Raw genomic sequence first — 14,193 nt, 5'->3', positions numbered from 1 at the left:
AGAGGTTAATCCTGTAGATGATTAATTTATTACATGTTAAATGAGCTTCTAAAGTACAGTCTAGATAGAGATCTTGATCTCTCTTGTTAATGGTGCTCTGCTAGATGGTACTACTTCTTTTCAGAGAAGAATGCGTTTTTCTAATACATTATGTCATGAAAGAATGTCTGCAGCAAACAAGCTCTCACATTCTGCGTTTTCTCCTGTATTTTTAGAGTTTTGTCTCACATTCTGTGTTTCAGTGGAGACTGACACACACACAGATTCACTGGAACGAGCTTTGCCAAGTTTAGGACCAATTCTTTTTTTTAAAAAGGACTTATAAAAGAGGGTCCTAAGTTTACCTTCGCTATGTGCCACTAGGTGTGTGACTGACACATATGCATCACACAGGGAGCAGCTGCAGTCCTGAGTTTTTATTGCTGCTGATACTGGTTGCAATGCTGGAGCTTCAGAAAAGTGCCTTTCAGGAGGAAAGTATCAACAGCAGCACCTTCCTCATCCTTGAGGCTAAGGGCTTGGGGCTGAGAGACTATTACATGTATGTGGAATTTTTTTTTCCGTCTGGGTTGTATTTGCTTTCTCTCTGCAAATTGTCTCCTGGTAGACTTGCGATAATGCAGTGGGCACCAAGATTTTTTGCCATCTTTCCTGGGGAAATTAGTCACTTGAGTTCATGCTCTATGCTTTTTGGTTTTGCCTAGTAAAATTTAAACCTTTCAAATTTGGAAGAGTGTGGGTAATATGTTCCTATGAATTTCAGGACAGTCAGCAGCTGGTGTCATAAACCCAAATTAATGTTCCCCAGTGAGAAAAGGCAAGGATGGACTACTCAGCAGTTTTCTGTTATTTCTGGCATTAGTGAACTAACCAGTTGGTATGCATACCTTGTTGCATCATAACTGGTACAGTGGATGCTAAGGTTATTGCCTTACGGAAGAAATTTCTGGGATAAAAGTCCCACACATGCTTACAGAGCACATTTGAATCCATGCCACAAGAGGACCTAGTACGTCATTTCTCGTGGAGGCTCACAGAGGCAGGAAGTAAACCCCGAAGTAGAGAAGTAAACTTCTAACTCTGGGTCTGGAAGCTCAGGAGAAGTGCCCCAGGCAGCATGAAAAAAAAGGTTGAAAGGAAATGGGAGGGAGGGTAACTGCGAAATGGGGAATAGAAATGGGCAGGAGTCTGAGAATGGGGAGCTGGCACAATAAGCTTTTTTTTTTATAGGAGACACTTGGGATGACATTTGGAAACAGGAACTTCTCGCTCTTGGGCAGTGGCAATGTCCTTTCTAGGTGTCCCTTGTTCAGACTCCAATTTAAAAAGAAGTTGCACATGCACAGCAGTACTCTGCTTCTGCTGAATTCCCTTCTTTGCTTCATAGTGTCCCTCTACACTGTGATTTAAGTGGCTTGGGCAGGACCCTGACTAATGCCTACCACAGTGTCTTCACTGAATGATTCCTCTCCCAAACAGTTTCTTTCATGCTGTTCCTGCCATAAAAGGATGGAAAGTGAAGCTGAAATTCAAACTCTGGTATCTCCAGAAAAAGTAAATGAGAAGAGCAGCATTACAACCTGGCACCTAGCACAACAAAACCAACATGCCGAGCAGGAAATACACGATGGCCTTAGGACAAAAATGAAAAGAAACCAGAGATTTGTTTTGTTGTTTATTTCCTCTAGATTTCAGAATTAGTCACTTCGATTTTGAATGGGCTTGAAGAAACATTTATCCCCACCATTCAAGTCTTAGGTATTACTCATAGATTCAACTGATTTCAGTGCTGCAGTCTTGACATTGCCTATCACATACATTTGTGGGGTATCCCCACCATTTCTCATCTCTTTCAAGACCTCAGTTGCCATAAATGTGCTGGCAAGCTTTGCCTGTGATCTGCTGACCAGCCAGGCAGCCTGGCAACGAAGTCTTGTAGCTTTCTTTTTTTGTTTGTTTGCTATTGTTTTTAAATTGATTGAAAGGAGAAGTGCTGCGGGCTGACAGGCTGACTCCTATTTTTACCTCTGCCATCAGAGTGGTTCTAAAGAAGTTTACCAACATGGTAATAGGCACTTTAAAAATAAATATCAATATCAATAATATAAATAAATATAAGCCCACTGGCAAAAGGGAAGTAAAGCAAGAAAGAGGTGATGGTGCTGCATGGTAACCAGGCAATATATAGCTTTACAGTAGGACACAAATGAAAAGGAATCCAATACAAAAGGATCTTTCTTCTCTGCAGCTCAGCACAAATACACCTCCTTAGTCACATAACTACAAATGCATGGGGATACCTATCACCTGGCCATACATAGGTAGTCTCATAGTTCATAAACACAATCTTTCAGGAAAATCTTACCTCTCCCATGTCCTCGGTTAGAGAGAATCAAAGATGTACTTTCAGAAATACTATTAGAGTCACTGTAGTCCACGGAGAGTTGACTGTAATCTTCTGTTGACCGACTATAATTCATTAATCTGGACCCTTTGTCTGGAAACAAAAAGGAAATATGGTGAATCACATACTTTAATTATAAATCACTGTATCTGCATGATAACATAAATAACATTTGGCTTGACTAATTTTTGTACAGTCTGCATCTGTCTGTCTTCTAACCCTGACTTAAATTCCTTAAGGACCAAGGAAAGCTTGCCAACTTCATTCTATTACTTTCATAATCTTATTCTGACCCAAAGTACTTCTTCTAGTTCTCCTCAGCCATTCCAAATGAAACAAATCTAACGTGTTAATTCAATTCTACACGTTTAACTGAAAGGTTGCAAAGTGCAGATAACCTGCAAAGTTCTCCTTCCTTGTATTCTGAGACTCAAAACCTTCAGCTGCAAAGTGTTCTTTCTGTGTGCAGGATGGACAGTGCCCAGATACAATCCACTACCAGAGCTGTCGGCAGATCCTGAGTTATTAAAAAGTACATATTTCTGTTACACCCTAACTTTACTTTGGTTGCATTGTCTCTTGTACTTTTCCGTAATCATTAAAGGTGTTAATTCTTTTTTTTTTTTTTTTAAATGAAATGCTGCCTTGAGAAGTGTGGCTTACACATTCTCAATGTAATCAGCATCCCAATTCAGTGAATTCCTTCAGCGAGTGTAAGCAAGATGACCTGAATCTCTGGAAAACACAGAGATCACCCCAGATGCATAATGACTAGAACCAATAGAAGGGACATGGTGGGAATTTGTAGCTAATAGATGGCTGAAGTTGGGACCATCCATTTTGGCAGCAGCGTAGTTTTCACCAGCTTATGCAAGTGTGAATCTATAAGTTCAGTTTCTGAATGAGTGAGCCAATATGATTCAAGAGGTGGTTTGTCTGTATGTTTTTAATTATCTCCTTCTCTTATGACCTGTTATCTCCTTTTCTTATGACTAATAACAGTTAATAGAAATGTTCTGCAAGTATTTAAGTGTGTGTTTAATTCTAGCCGAAGTTAATGTGATTTGCTGAGTAGGAATTGGATTATTCATGTGCCTAATGTTGAGCATATTCAAAAAAAAAAAAGGACTGCATAGCTTGGGCCAGCCTTCCCCTTTCCTCAGAATTAGATTTCTGTTGAAGTGAATAATACCACATAGTGACTAGAAAAAAGAATTATCTGAAGCTGAAGTCCATGTTTAGCTGCAGTTAGAGAATTAGCTTGAGGGATAACAAAATCTTGATCTTGGTCAAATGAAATGTGAAATTAGCATATGCTGTTTTATTTATGTAGTAAGCAGGATTTGGCCTTGTTTCTTGGTATCACTCCAGCAATCCACATCTGAATTTATAAAATGTCTTTTGAATAGAAAAATGGAACTACAATCAAAAAGAAACCACAAATCTTTGCTTGAGCAATTAAATAGGAAGTTTGAATATATATTCCTTAATGGCAACAGGATAACTTCACCTTCAAAAATACACTGGAGTATACGAAGTACAAAAGCAGTTTTGAAAGTAGTGGGGTTTTATATGCACAAGTTTTATGCAAAATGCTTTAAGAGTTGAATGTGTGCAAGTTAATTTGTTATCATTGCTTCACAGCCCTCAGACTACTGTCCTTTGAGGAAATAAGGAACAGAAATCTAGCTGACTTGCCTCAGAGTCTCTCTCTTATGAAGTAATTTGTATGTAAAGCAATAAATATCTTATCCAACACTATGTGTAATCACTACAGCATGAAATTAAACAATTCACCTAGGTTGAGAAAGGCTCAGAAAAGTCTGGCTGTATCCTTATTAGATAGTTCAGATTTTTTACCTTGGTGAAAATTCATCTGGGAGGACAATGGTGAGGTGTCCGATATTTTCTCATGCAGTCTTTTTCTTATTACATGACTTCTGTGAAGCTGAGAGGCTGTGCTCTCTTCGGTGACTACCCACTCTACCTGGAAGACATGAGTACTGCAAGTCAATGTCATATGATATGTGGACTTCAGACTCTCATACTGAAGTGATCCTTGCCCTCTGCTTGTCAGAGACTGCTGATTTGGTTGATATAAGCAACTTCATTTTCTCAGATTAACACAAAGCAGGATTGAATTTCGATGGTTTCGTGTTCTCATGCTGGCTCTGTGTGTGTGTGTGTGTCTGTGAGGCGACATCCTCTGTTACAGTGGGAAACAGTAATAGAGAGCGCAAGGGAAAAGGTCATCTCAGACTGTTAATGAATATCGATTGAAAACAGAAAAAAATATTTGCTGTGTGTTTTCTTCCAGTTTCATTCAGCTTGTCAATAATAAATGTTTGTTGATATTTTGCATCTTGAAAAAGACTCATGTGATCAGGCTTGATTGCATGGCAAATGTTCAGTTTCACTCAAGGATGATGAATGAATTTCTCAGTATGATGTAGATGTGTTTTCTTTGAATTTCAGAAAGAAAATCTGAAACCAGAGTGGCAATGGGGAAACCTTTTCTCTTGTGTGAAGTCCATTCCTTTGGCCAATATGCAGTCTCTGTAAAGGTTATGATTGCTTTGGAATTAACCAAAGAATTGAAGATACTGTAAGTGCAATAGCTGAATTTGTATAATTTCCCAGGAGTGTGAGAGTGGTGTGAGAGATGGCTTTGTTGTCTCATCTGCTTGTACACACACCCACTCAGTTGTCTGCTTAGAAGCTGAGAACCAAATTTCACTTCATTAATTCATACAAGCATTAATTTCAAGCAATTGCTTACCTATATCCCTTGTTGCTGCTCACCTCTCTCACCATAGAAAAGGAGATGATTAGAGTATGAGAGTAGTACCTACCTCATTGGCACTTCCCACAGCAAACTGGACCATTTTCTTTATGTAGACACTTGCTGGTAAGGAAGCCGATTCCTTCTGATGTGCCTCACATGCTTCCAGAATTGACTCAGGAGAAAGTCTTTTACGTGGCAGATCTTCACATAGTGTCAGCAAGAGCATGTGTAGTTGGTCACTCAGCTGGAGGGACTGAGTCAAAATGGAGATACTGTTAAAAGACATCTCCCAGTGCTCTGAAATCCTGTGTAAGCCAGGACCAGGAATTTCTGAAAGCCTTTTACCCTGAGGCAGAAATGGGCACTGAATTCCTTTAGACTTCGAGAATTTTCCAAACAGGCAGCATCACAACACTAAACAGAGCTTCTAATGGGATCCAAGATAGTCTAGGAGGGAACTGGCAGCTACAAGGAGGGTCATCAGCCCACATAGTGTCTTCCTCGTGACAGACAACAGCTCAGCCTGCCCCATAGCTTTGCTAATTAGATTGTGGATCTGGAAGATTCATGCAAGTAAGACATGTGGCAGCATTAGCTTCAAAATAGGTGAGGAGTTACACCAGCCAAAACGGTTGCTATAGACACCAAAGACTTAAATTTTAGTCATTTAGCTTATAGAGCCTTTTCTATTAGCCCATGTATACCTTTGAAAGGAAGGATAAATCTACTAAAAGCTTGCGCTGTCCAAATCAAAAAACATGCAATCAAAGGCGTGGATATAGAAATTAAGCAAAATGTGTGTCACAAATCTTTGAAAGGATTCTCGGTAAGCAAGAAATGGAAAATTTGAACTAGCAAAGACAGTGGTAGAATGTGCTCAGAAATAAAGAGAGTTATTTAGTTTTATTTCAGCGTCCCGCTCAAAAAAGCACATAAATGTGCACCCACAATCATGCCAACATGATTTTAGTCCTTTTAGTCTTTCCTATCTTCGAATCATTTAGGTTGGAATATACATTTAAGATCATCAAGTCTATCAAGAAACAAAGTCAAGATGAGGCCTAACTAAATCGTTGATTTGTATGAACTGGTATTTTTGGTGAAGCCTGGACAAGCTTTTCAGTGCTTTCTAGTGGTCCAAAATATAAAGCCCCTCTTACTGAGATGTCAGATTATGCCTTTCGGTCTTTGAACCTACCAGCATATAACAGAATAAAAGAAAACAAACATATGTATGTAACTGACCTGATTTGGAGGAACCTGGTAGTCTGCTGACCAATAGAGGGTCATTCCTAAGGAATACACCAACATCTGTCAAAACAGAAAAATAAACCCTTTATCAAGTCAGTATTATGTACAGAAAAATCTTGTGCTAGAGAAACCATCTTTTTCTGTCTTTGGTCACAAAATGGCAGAAGCCAAACTGGTAATTTTTTTTTTTTTTTTAAAGAATAGACTAGAAGAAACATATATAAATACAGTAGTGACTCTTGGCTTACCGACTAGAGAGCGTGCAATGAGTGTTGTTCAGCTTGAGGTGGTGAGCCAGGCTGCCCTCTGGCCAATGAGCTCATGAGCAGAAAAAGAAATTTGAACTCCTCTCTCAGTTCTGAAGCTCTTTCATTGCTGATTAAAGCTCTCCCCTACATGTGGGACTGAGTAGCAGTCATGTCCAGGAGGAGGATTACTGGAGTTAGGGCCATCTATTCCAAAGCTTCATGCTTCTGCATAGCATCTAAGTGATCCATTATGTAGGAGTCTGAACTACTGTGTTCTGCCTGAGGGAAGTATGTGTTAATATGGTCCTAGTGATATTTAAAACTTTTAGGTACCTGAGTGTTCTATCTTACTGTCTTGCCAGAGAGTCTTATTTGGCAGCAAGAAGGAGTAAATCGTTGAAAAAGCTGAACATATTTCTGACATCCTGGGCGTGCTTCCACTCTCTAGTTGTATCAATAGTGCAGTCTTGCTGCTTCTGGGATTACACTTACCATATCTAGTCAAACGTCATGTTCATAGAATTATTGTTCCTTTCTGTGGGCCTTTACACATAATAAATTTCTGCAGACCTTGAGGACTGATGTTCAGAATTGAGTCTGATATGGACATGCATGCTAATCTAATGACTAGCTGTAAGATACATTTAAATCTTTTTAACTGTAGACTAACTTGCTTAGTGTTGTTAGAAATGGAGTTTAAGAGTAGATACCTAGTACGCTTCATTAAAACCCACAAGCTTGTCTTTGTGAGATTCTGTCAAGATTTATTTTGTAATATACCTCACCTTTGTTAGTCCAGTGCGCTGGTTTTTACTTTGCCTTTGGAACAATTCTGGTGCGCTGAAAGGGACAGCTTCTGTCTGAGATGCATTGTTTTGGAAGGACAAATTTCCTTCAGCAGACAGTAGTACCGACCATGGGCAAATCACACAGATGGCAGGATCTGAAAAATGTTGAAAATAGTGGAGTTCTTAGTGTTCACATCACTGCGCCCAGAAAATCATATTGCTGGCATCTCACCTGCATAGCCAAACCCATCACTGAAGCTTCCTGGAGATGTACCCAGAAGGCAGTGGAATCGTGTTCATTTATGCCTGGCTGATTTTGTCAGCTGGAATGCGCTGATAGTTAAAGACTTTATTTCTCTCTTACGTCATTTCATACATATAAACAATATATTGATTTCAATGGAATTCTGAAGCCTAAAAAAAGGCAGAATTACATCCCATGTGCAGATTCTGGAGAGCTGGACATTTACGGTAGATCTTTTTATGCAAAGCACAAGAGAATATCAGAAAATACTCTTTCTAACAAAGCATGAATACTTTGAAGCTGGCCTTTACAAAGGACCTTAATTTAGGTTCCATTAAGTTGCATGACCATAGTACAAGTCTCTTTTCTGTGGTATTTTTTTGTTCTGTGTGCTGCTTCTAGTCAGTCAGCTCTGCATTTTAGCAACCTATCTTTCAGTCTTTTGTGTCAAGAAAAGCCAAGTTACTTTTCCAGAAAGTCAATGTCAGGAGTCAGTATCTTTTTATTTTCATTGTACAGATGAAGTAATTGATGCAGAGCCCGGCTTTGATGACTACACTGTATCAGTCAAAAGAAGCTGGGGTATCAGTGGAAACAAGTCCCAGTGCTGTAACCTACTAAGCTTTTCTTTAAGTGGAAGCATCATTTCAAACTAACATGAACTTCGAGATTTTTTCTACCAGAATGTAAATATGAAAACTATCCGAATTAAAACTTAGACCATGTTATACCAGGAATGTGAAGAGCCATGATATTCTAGCATTATTCACATCCAGTCTTTCTGTCTGCATGTCATTTCTGTTAAAAGAGAGGGGATACTTCAAATGGAAGTGTTTTCAAATAATAAATGTAGACTCCTAAACCTGATAATGTCCTGAGGACATTAATAGGTCCTAACAGGCCTGGCCGGCCTCAGCTGGGACCTACTTTTACCTATAGTGCCAGGTGCCAGTTAAGCTCAGCCCAGGGCCTTGAGTCCCTGCCTGAGGTATGGTGTAGCAATGCCTGTCTCCCACTCAGCCACAGCTGTGCCTTGCCTGACTTTGGATCTCACTGATCCCAACCCACAGACTGACTTCCCAGCCTGACCTCAGACTTGCCTTGTCACTGTGGACTTGCCAAGTGATCGCTGGGCTGTCTGACCCTGGTTGCCCACACCAGACCTGATCCTGACGTGGCTTCCCAACTTGACCTCAGACCTGCCTTGTCACTACAAACTTGTGAGGTGGTCTGGACTCTCAGCTGTCAGTCCCAGACCTGCCCTGTTTGCTTTATTTGGGTAGTAGGGGATAGGGCCCTAGCTGGCACAGGCCCTGCCTTGCCACCCATGTCCCTTAGGCAATAGCTTGCCTTTGCTGTTGCCTGGAAAACTATTTGAAGGTGTCTCAGTAAGGGACAGGATTCTTCTTGTAAAGGGCTGAGCACTCTTTAAAAGTATCATTGTGGAGATCCACTGAGGTCGGTACCAGTGGTCTGAAGCAGGAGTGGAAGCATGAGGATATGAATCTTTTGCAAACACTCTGCAGTTTCATACACATTCAAAGTGAATTGCACATCTATGATTTTGTTAAAATATGCATTAAAAAAGCCTGATAAAAAGCACCTAAGGTCAAGAGATCAGGAGAGTGTAGTGTCAGCTTAGCGTCTGGCACTGAGTTACTGATCTGTGATGGACCTGAGCTTCCAGGTGGGCAACTCCGTGCTGCTCTCCTCTGCATGTTCCTAGTGCCTGTCTTGTCTGAACTGTTCTATGCTCTTGTTCCACTAGATAATAGAGAACTAACAGTATCATCAATCTGCTATGGTGTTCCAGTCTATTAAAAACTAGTTGATAATAAAAGTTCATCCCTCTAGCTATAGCAGAAGTTGCACAGAACTTGTTTTCAGTATTTTGTGTTTTCTACATGCTCACGAGGTAAGAATACATCTCATCCATTCTGCTCTCGAAAGGAATACACATTGTCATAAACAGTTCTCAAAATGTGACAGGTTGCTCAGCTGTGCTTTCTTGTACAGCTGGCCTGCTTGGCAAGCATTCATCACGGTGATTTGCCTAGGCATTATGATAAGTCACATTATTATCATCAAAGATAAAAGTCTTTTACTAGCTGAATGAGGAGCCATGTGGATTTGCCTGTCCTCCTCTGTCAGTACATGAAGGACACGATCCCAGCTGGCACTGCTTTTTCTGTGTTTATGTGTTATTCAGGCTTCAGGAAGAACTCTTCTGTCTTTAGATGAATTAATATCTGATGTGTAATTCGGAAAAAAAAGCAAAAATTTGTATGAAGATATCTTATGTAGGCAGAACAGTCTGCATGTAATCCCAGCAGCACTGAAAGATTTCTCATTTTTATTAGCAATATGCTATCATTGCCATTAGGGCTTTTTGTCTCAAAAACCCCTCAACCACCTCAAAAAGCTAAAATAACTCAAGAAGGAATTTCCAACAGTGAGAACTATAAGAAGATACTTTTCACCTCACCTTTGTTAAGGTCTTCCAGAAGCTGCACTGTGGCCAGGTACAAGAGTGACCATATTTCTTCTTCCTCTAAAGGGCTTCCTTTTGCCCATAGGACCTCGGCCAGTGTCACACAGGAACTGCTCATGCCTGCTGCAATAGAAACCAGATTTTGGACATACTAACATAGACTGAAGTGCTCAAAGCACCATACCGATGACAACTGTACCCTTCTCTCACTGGAAGAAATATTTTGCCAACCACCCTGCTTCTTTGTCATATAAATTAGGTATCGTTCATCTCTATTTTAATCTCAGTAAGAGTAAATAAAGGGAACTGAACTGACTTCCTGTAATCATTTTGAGTCCTTTTACTCATCATTTGGAACCAATCAGAAGATTCCATGGGACAAACAGTCTTCATTCAGGATATCCTTCATGAATATGTGCTGTGCAGTCTTTGTGAGTGGTTATCTGAATGGTAGGGCATTGATTTTGCTGTTTACTTGGATGTCTATAAAAACGTGACAGAGTTAATCTAAGACATGAGAAAATGGCAAACCAGAAGAGATGCACCATAACATGAAAGGTTTATAAATGTAGTCCAACAGAAAAATTGAGTTTCATTCATTGCTCAGCACATTGATCAGTAAAAGCATGTAGACTCTTACTGAATTAATTGATAAGAGATTTTCTTAGTCAGATACCTGTAACTCAGAACTTGCTGTTCATCCACATCAATACACATATAAACTTGCTTTATTTCACTAAATGAAACTACAAGATGATTCCCTCTGTGAGCTGCTGAATAGCAATTTAGTGGCTCCCGTCATGCTGTCCTATCTGATAGGTACACAAGACCTGGTGTAATGCAGAAGAATGTTGGTTCACACACTCCCCCTGCTTTGTCTCAGCTGCAGTGCAGCATCAGATCATTTAGAGAAAGGCATCCTGTAGTGAATCATAATTTAAAGCCTTACCTGTTGAAAAAGTATTTTCCTAATCCCAGCTAACTAGAAATTGACTTGTGACTTGAAGCATAAAGACTTCTTTTCCTCTGAATGTTTTATCTTACTAACTATTGTCAAAGGCTTTGTTCTTCATAAATGCTGCATCTGACTTTTCCATTTCGCTAGTTTTACATTTCTGTAATTTACTAGACGAGGCAGAGCTACTCTAGGTCTACATATCTGTAAGGAAAACTGAATCTGCGCTTAAAATTTACTAAAATTTTTGACCTTAGTTTATGCTTTTACTGTTACTATCCTGTAGCAGTAAGCTCCATAGATTTGTCATATGTTGTGTAAATAAGGGCATAATGTGAAAAGTTGGAAGTGATCCATCTGTTGCTTTGAGGTTTTGGCATTGTCTGTGGACCACCAAGTGAAGACACTAGAGCCTAGGATGCTATCGTCATATGTGGGATTATAAACATTATTAAAAAATTACTTTGCTTACAGCCTGAAAATAGATCTTCAACCCTAACCATTTCCTCACCCACTTACTGCTACCATTTGCTCTCATCCTGCAACAGAATTTGTTGTGTCTTAATTCTTTGTTAGCTTCCCATTTATTGTGCAGTCTTCAACAGGTCACTGCAAGAGCATTATAATGTCAGGACCAACTTGTTGCTGATTAATAGATTATTCCGATTTGTTTCATGGGGGCTTGTCCTGGCTCACTAGCTTCAAACAAGGAATCACAACATTGCAAGAACAATCCCTTGCTGCAATCACTATGGGATTATAGACCAACCTAGTGACATTTTAAAGAGAACCAGGGTCCTAATTTTAGCCTTTGTAGCTTCAAAGGATAGTAAAGCTTCTTAAGAACCTAACCTTAATTAGAAGAGACAGACAAATCTTCTTAATCTAAGCCATCACCATTTCTCTTAATAATAAATTACCGTGATAGCATTTCACTTAACCCTGTGGTACTGGGACTAAGCAATCAATTCACATCTGCAGAGCTAGAATCTGTGTGGGTAATTTACCAGCCTGTACTTAGTGCTGGTTTATTTGACACTGTACTGGGGAAAGGAAATCCTCTATTTTAGTTAAAAGTGCTTATACTAAGTGATTTCAGTGCTGAAATTTTTAACTAGCTTAAGTTACTCAGTAAGCAACTATACAGAGTGCAAGTGTTACAGAGCCAAAGTGAAATCAGCAGTTACACCAGAGCTGCTTCCCTTTTGCAGTGAATATTTTTTCTAAGCATGAAAGATCAGTAACAAGGATGAATTAAATTAATTCTGCTAGGAATGATGTGTAAAATTCTTCCAAAAATTATTAGATTGTATGGCCATGGAAAGCATAATCTCTTTAAAGTGTAATAAATTATTGCCTTAATGCAACATAGAGTTAACTAGTGGGTTATTTTACAAGCAAATTGGCAACTGATTTTTAAAAATCATCAGAATGCAATCTAGTTTTGGGTTATGTTTTTGCCTTTTGGTTTTCAAGACCAGCATGATGTGATATTTGACAAAAATATAACTGTATGAGCTCTTGGGGAAAAAATACAGTTGATCTCTTTTTACAGTCAGGCTACACTATGTATGTGATATGAGAGTAAAAGTGATATAAAGATATTGATATCATTGTAGCACTGCACATATTCATGGTCCCTCAATTTAGTAAAAGCTGTGATCCAGACCCAAACAATTCTCACCTTCAGATAAGCTACAACTGATAAGGGAAAGCAGACAAATTAAGAGGCAGGGAGGAAAAAGTTAACAATAACCTTGCAAAAAGGGACTTGATTGTTTGCAGTAACGCTACACATCAGGAAATTATGCTGGATCAAGTTGAGTCTGCAGGGAAAAATTAGAGCAGCAGAATGTAATCACCCGCTTTGGAGTGTGGCCAGGATGTAGAGATTAACGATTTTGTGCCTGGGAAAAGTAGCCAATAAAAATTGGCTTCCAGGGCAAATTTGTGGTCTGAGGTCAAAGCCAAATCTTCTGCTGACTTCTGTGGAAGAAGGTAGTGCCATCCTAATAGGAAAATCAACCTGAAATGTCCTCCCCATTCTAAACTTTGCCACACATCCATTAATTATGTGGACTGTCTCAAGTCAATAGATTTTACCCTGCAAGAATTTAATCTACTCTTCTTGCACAAATATGAAAAGTACACTGAGGTGAGGCTAACCCCTCATTTTGTCACAAACATCCACCTATTTATCATATTTCTTTCTAAATTATTTTATTCTGTTTTGGTGCATTCTATTTTATCATACATGTAAGCTTTATTCCAAACAGTCATTGAAATCTAGGGTCAGTAAAAGAAATTTAATTTATTGTAAAAGAAAGTGAACTACAGCTTTGCATCTGAATTTAACACTTAATAACAATCACACACTAGTAATTTCATATGCCAGGGTCACTTTATGTGCAATTTGGCTTTATTAGATTTGGCAATCTTATTTAGTAAAATCTAACAGAGCAAGTTGGCTTTTGTCAACCTCATTGTTTACTTTTGCTGCTTTGTTGACTGTATAAAGACAACAAAAGAGCTAAAAACTATTACTTTTGTAAGGAAACTGACCTCACCTTATCAAACACAGTCATGTGAAATAAACATCCTGAAGAGGAACAAATGCGTTTAACAGCCCTTTTGATGCAAGCCTGTCAGAGGGAGTTTACTGAGGAGTTGGTTCAGGTGTAGAATCAGTTACTGTGGCACGCAAGTCTTACCCATCACCTGGATGATGGTGAAAAATCAGATAAAGAAGGGAGCTCACAGGGATGGTGAGGAAGGAGCAGTCATGTTTAGGTTTCGAAAATCTGGGGTCAAGTTTGTTTCTAGTCTACTTTTAAAGGCATGAAGCAGGAACAGATTTGCCCATTTGGGCATCCTGAAGAACAACTGGAAATGAGAGCTTTGACAACAAGTTTGTGTATGAACAACAAAAAAAGGATTAACCAAGCATTCTCTGAACTGGAAAGGCTTCTGCCAAACTAGAAATGCCTTTCAATTTTTATTCTCTGGAAAATGTTCTTGTAAAGGTCT

At 39.2% G+C, this 14,193-nt stretch overlaps 1 protein-coding gene across 1 annotated transcript in view; it reads right to left on the bottom strand.

Annotated features, from left to right (window-relative positions):
* Nucleotides 1-10,329, bottom strand: part of FRMPD2 (FERM and PDZ domain containing 2) — a 38,371-nt gene extending 28,042 nt beyond the window's left edge. The window contains exons 1-6 of the mRNA XM_009873067.1: nt 10,206-10,329; nt 7,474-7,631; nt 6,435-6,500; nt 5,257-5,442; nt 4,265-4,391; nt 2,366-2,497 (exon numbers count right to left, since the gene is read on the bottom strand). Of these exons, the coding sequence (XP_009871369.1) occupies nt 2,366-2,497; nt 4,265-4,391; nt 5,257-5,442; nt 6,435-6,500; nt 7,474-7,631; nt 10,206-10,329 (793 nt within the window). The remainder of the gene's footprint in view (nt 1-2,365; nt 2,498-4,264; nt 4,392-5,256; nt 5,443-6,434; nt 6,501-7,473; nt 7,632-10,205) is intronic.
* Nucleotides 10,330-14,193: the final 3,864 nt, after the last annotated feature.

The sequence above is a fragment of the Apaloderma vittatum genome, unplaced genomic scaffold (assembly GCF_000703405.1).
Source record: "Apaloderma vittatum isolate BGI_N311 unplaced genomic scaffold, ASM70340v1 scaffold11997, whole genome shotgun sequence".
In the NCBI taxonomy this organism is placed as follows: domain Eukaryota; kingdom Metazoa; phylum Chordata; class Aves; order Trogoniformes; family Trogonidae; genus Apaloderma; species Apaloderma vittatum.
Note: the sequence above shows the minus strand (reverse complement) of the source record. Positions and strands in the feature narration are given on the sequence as shown.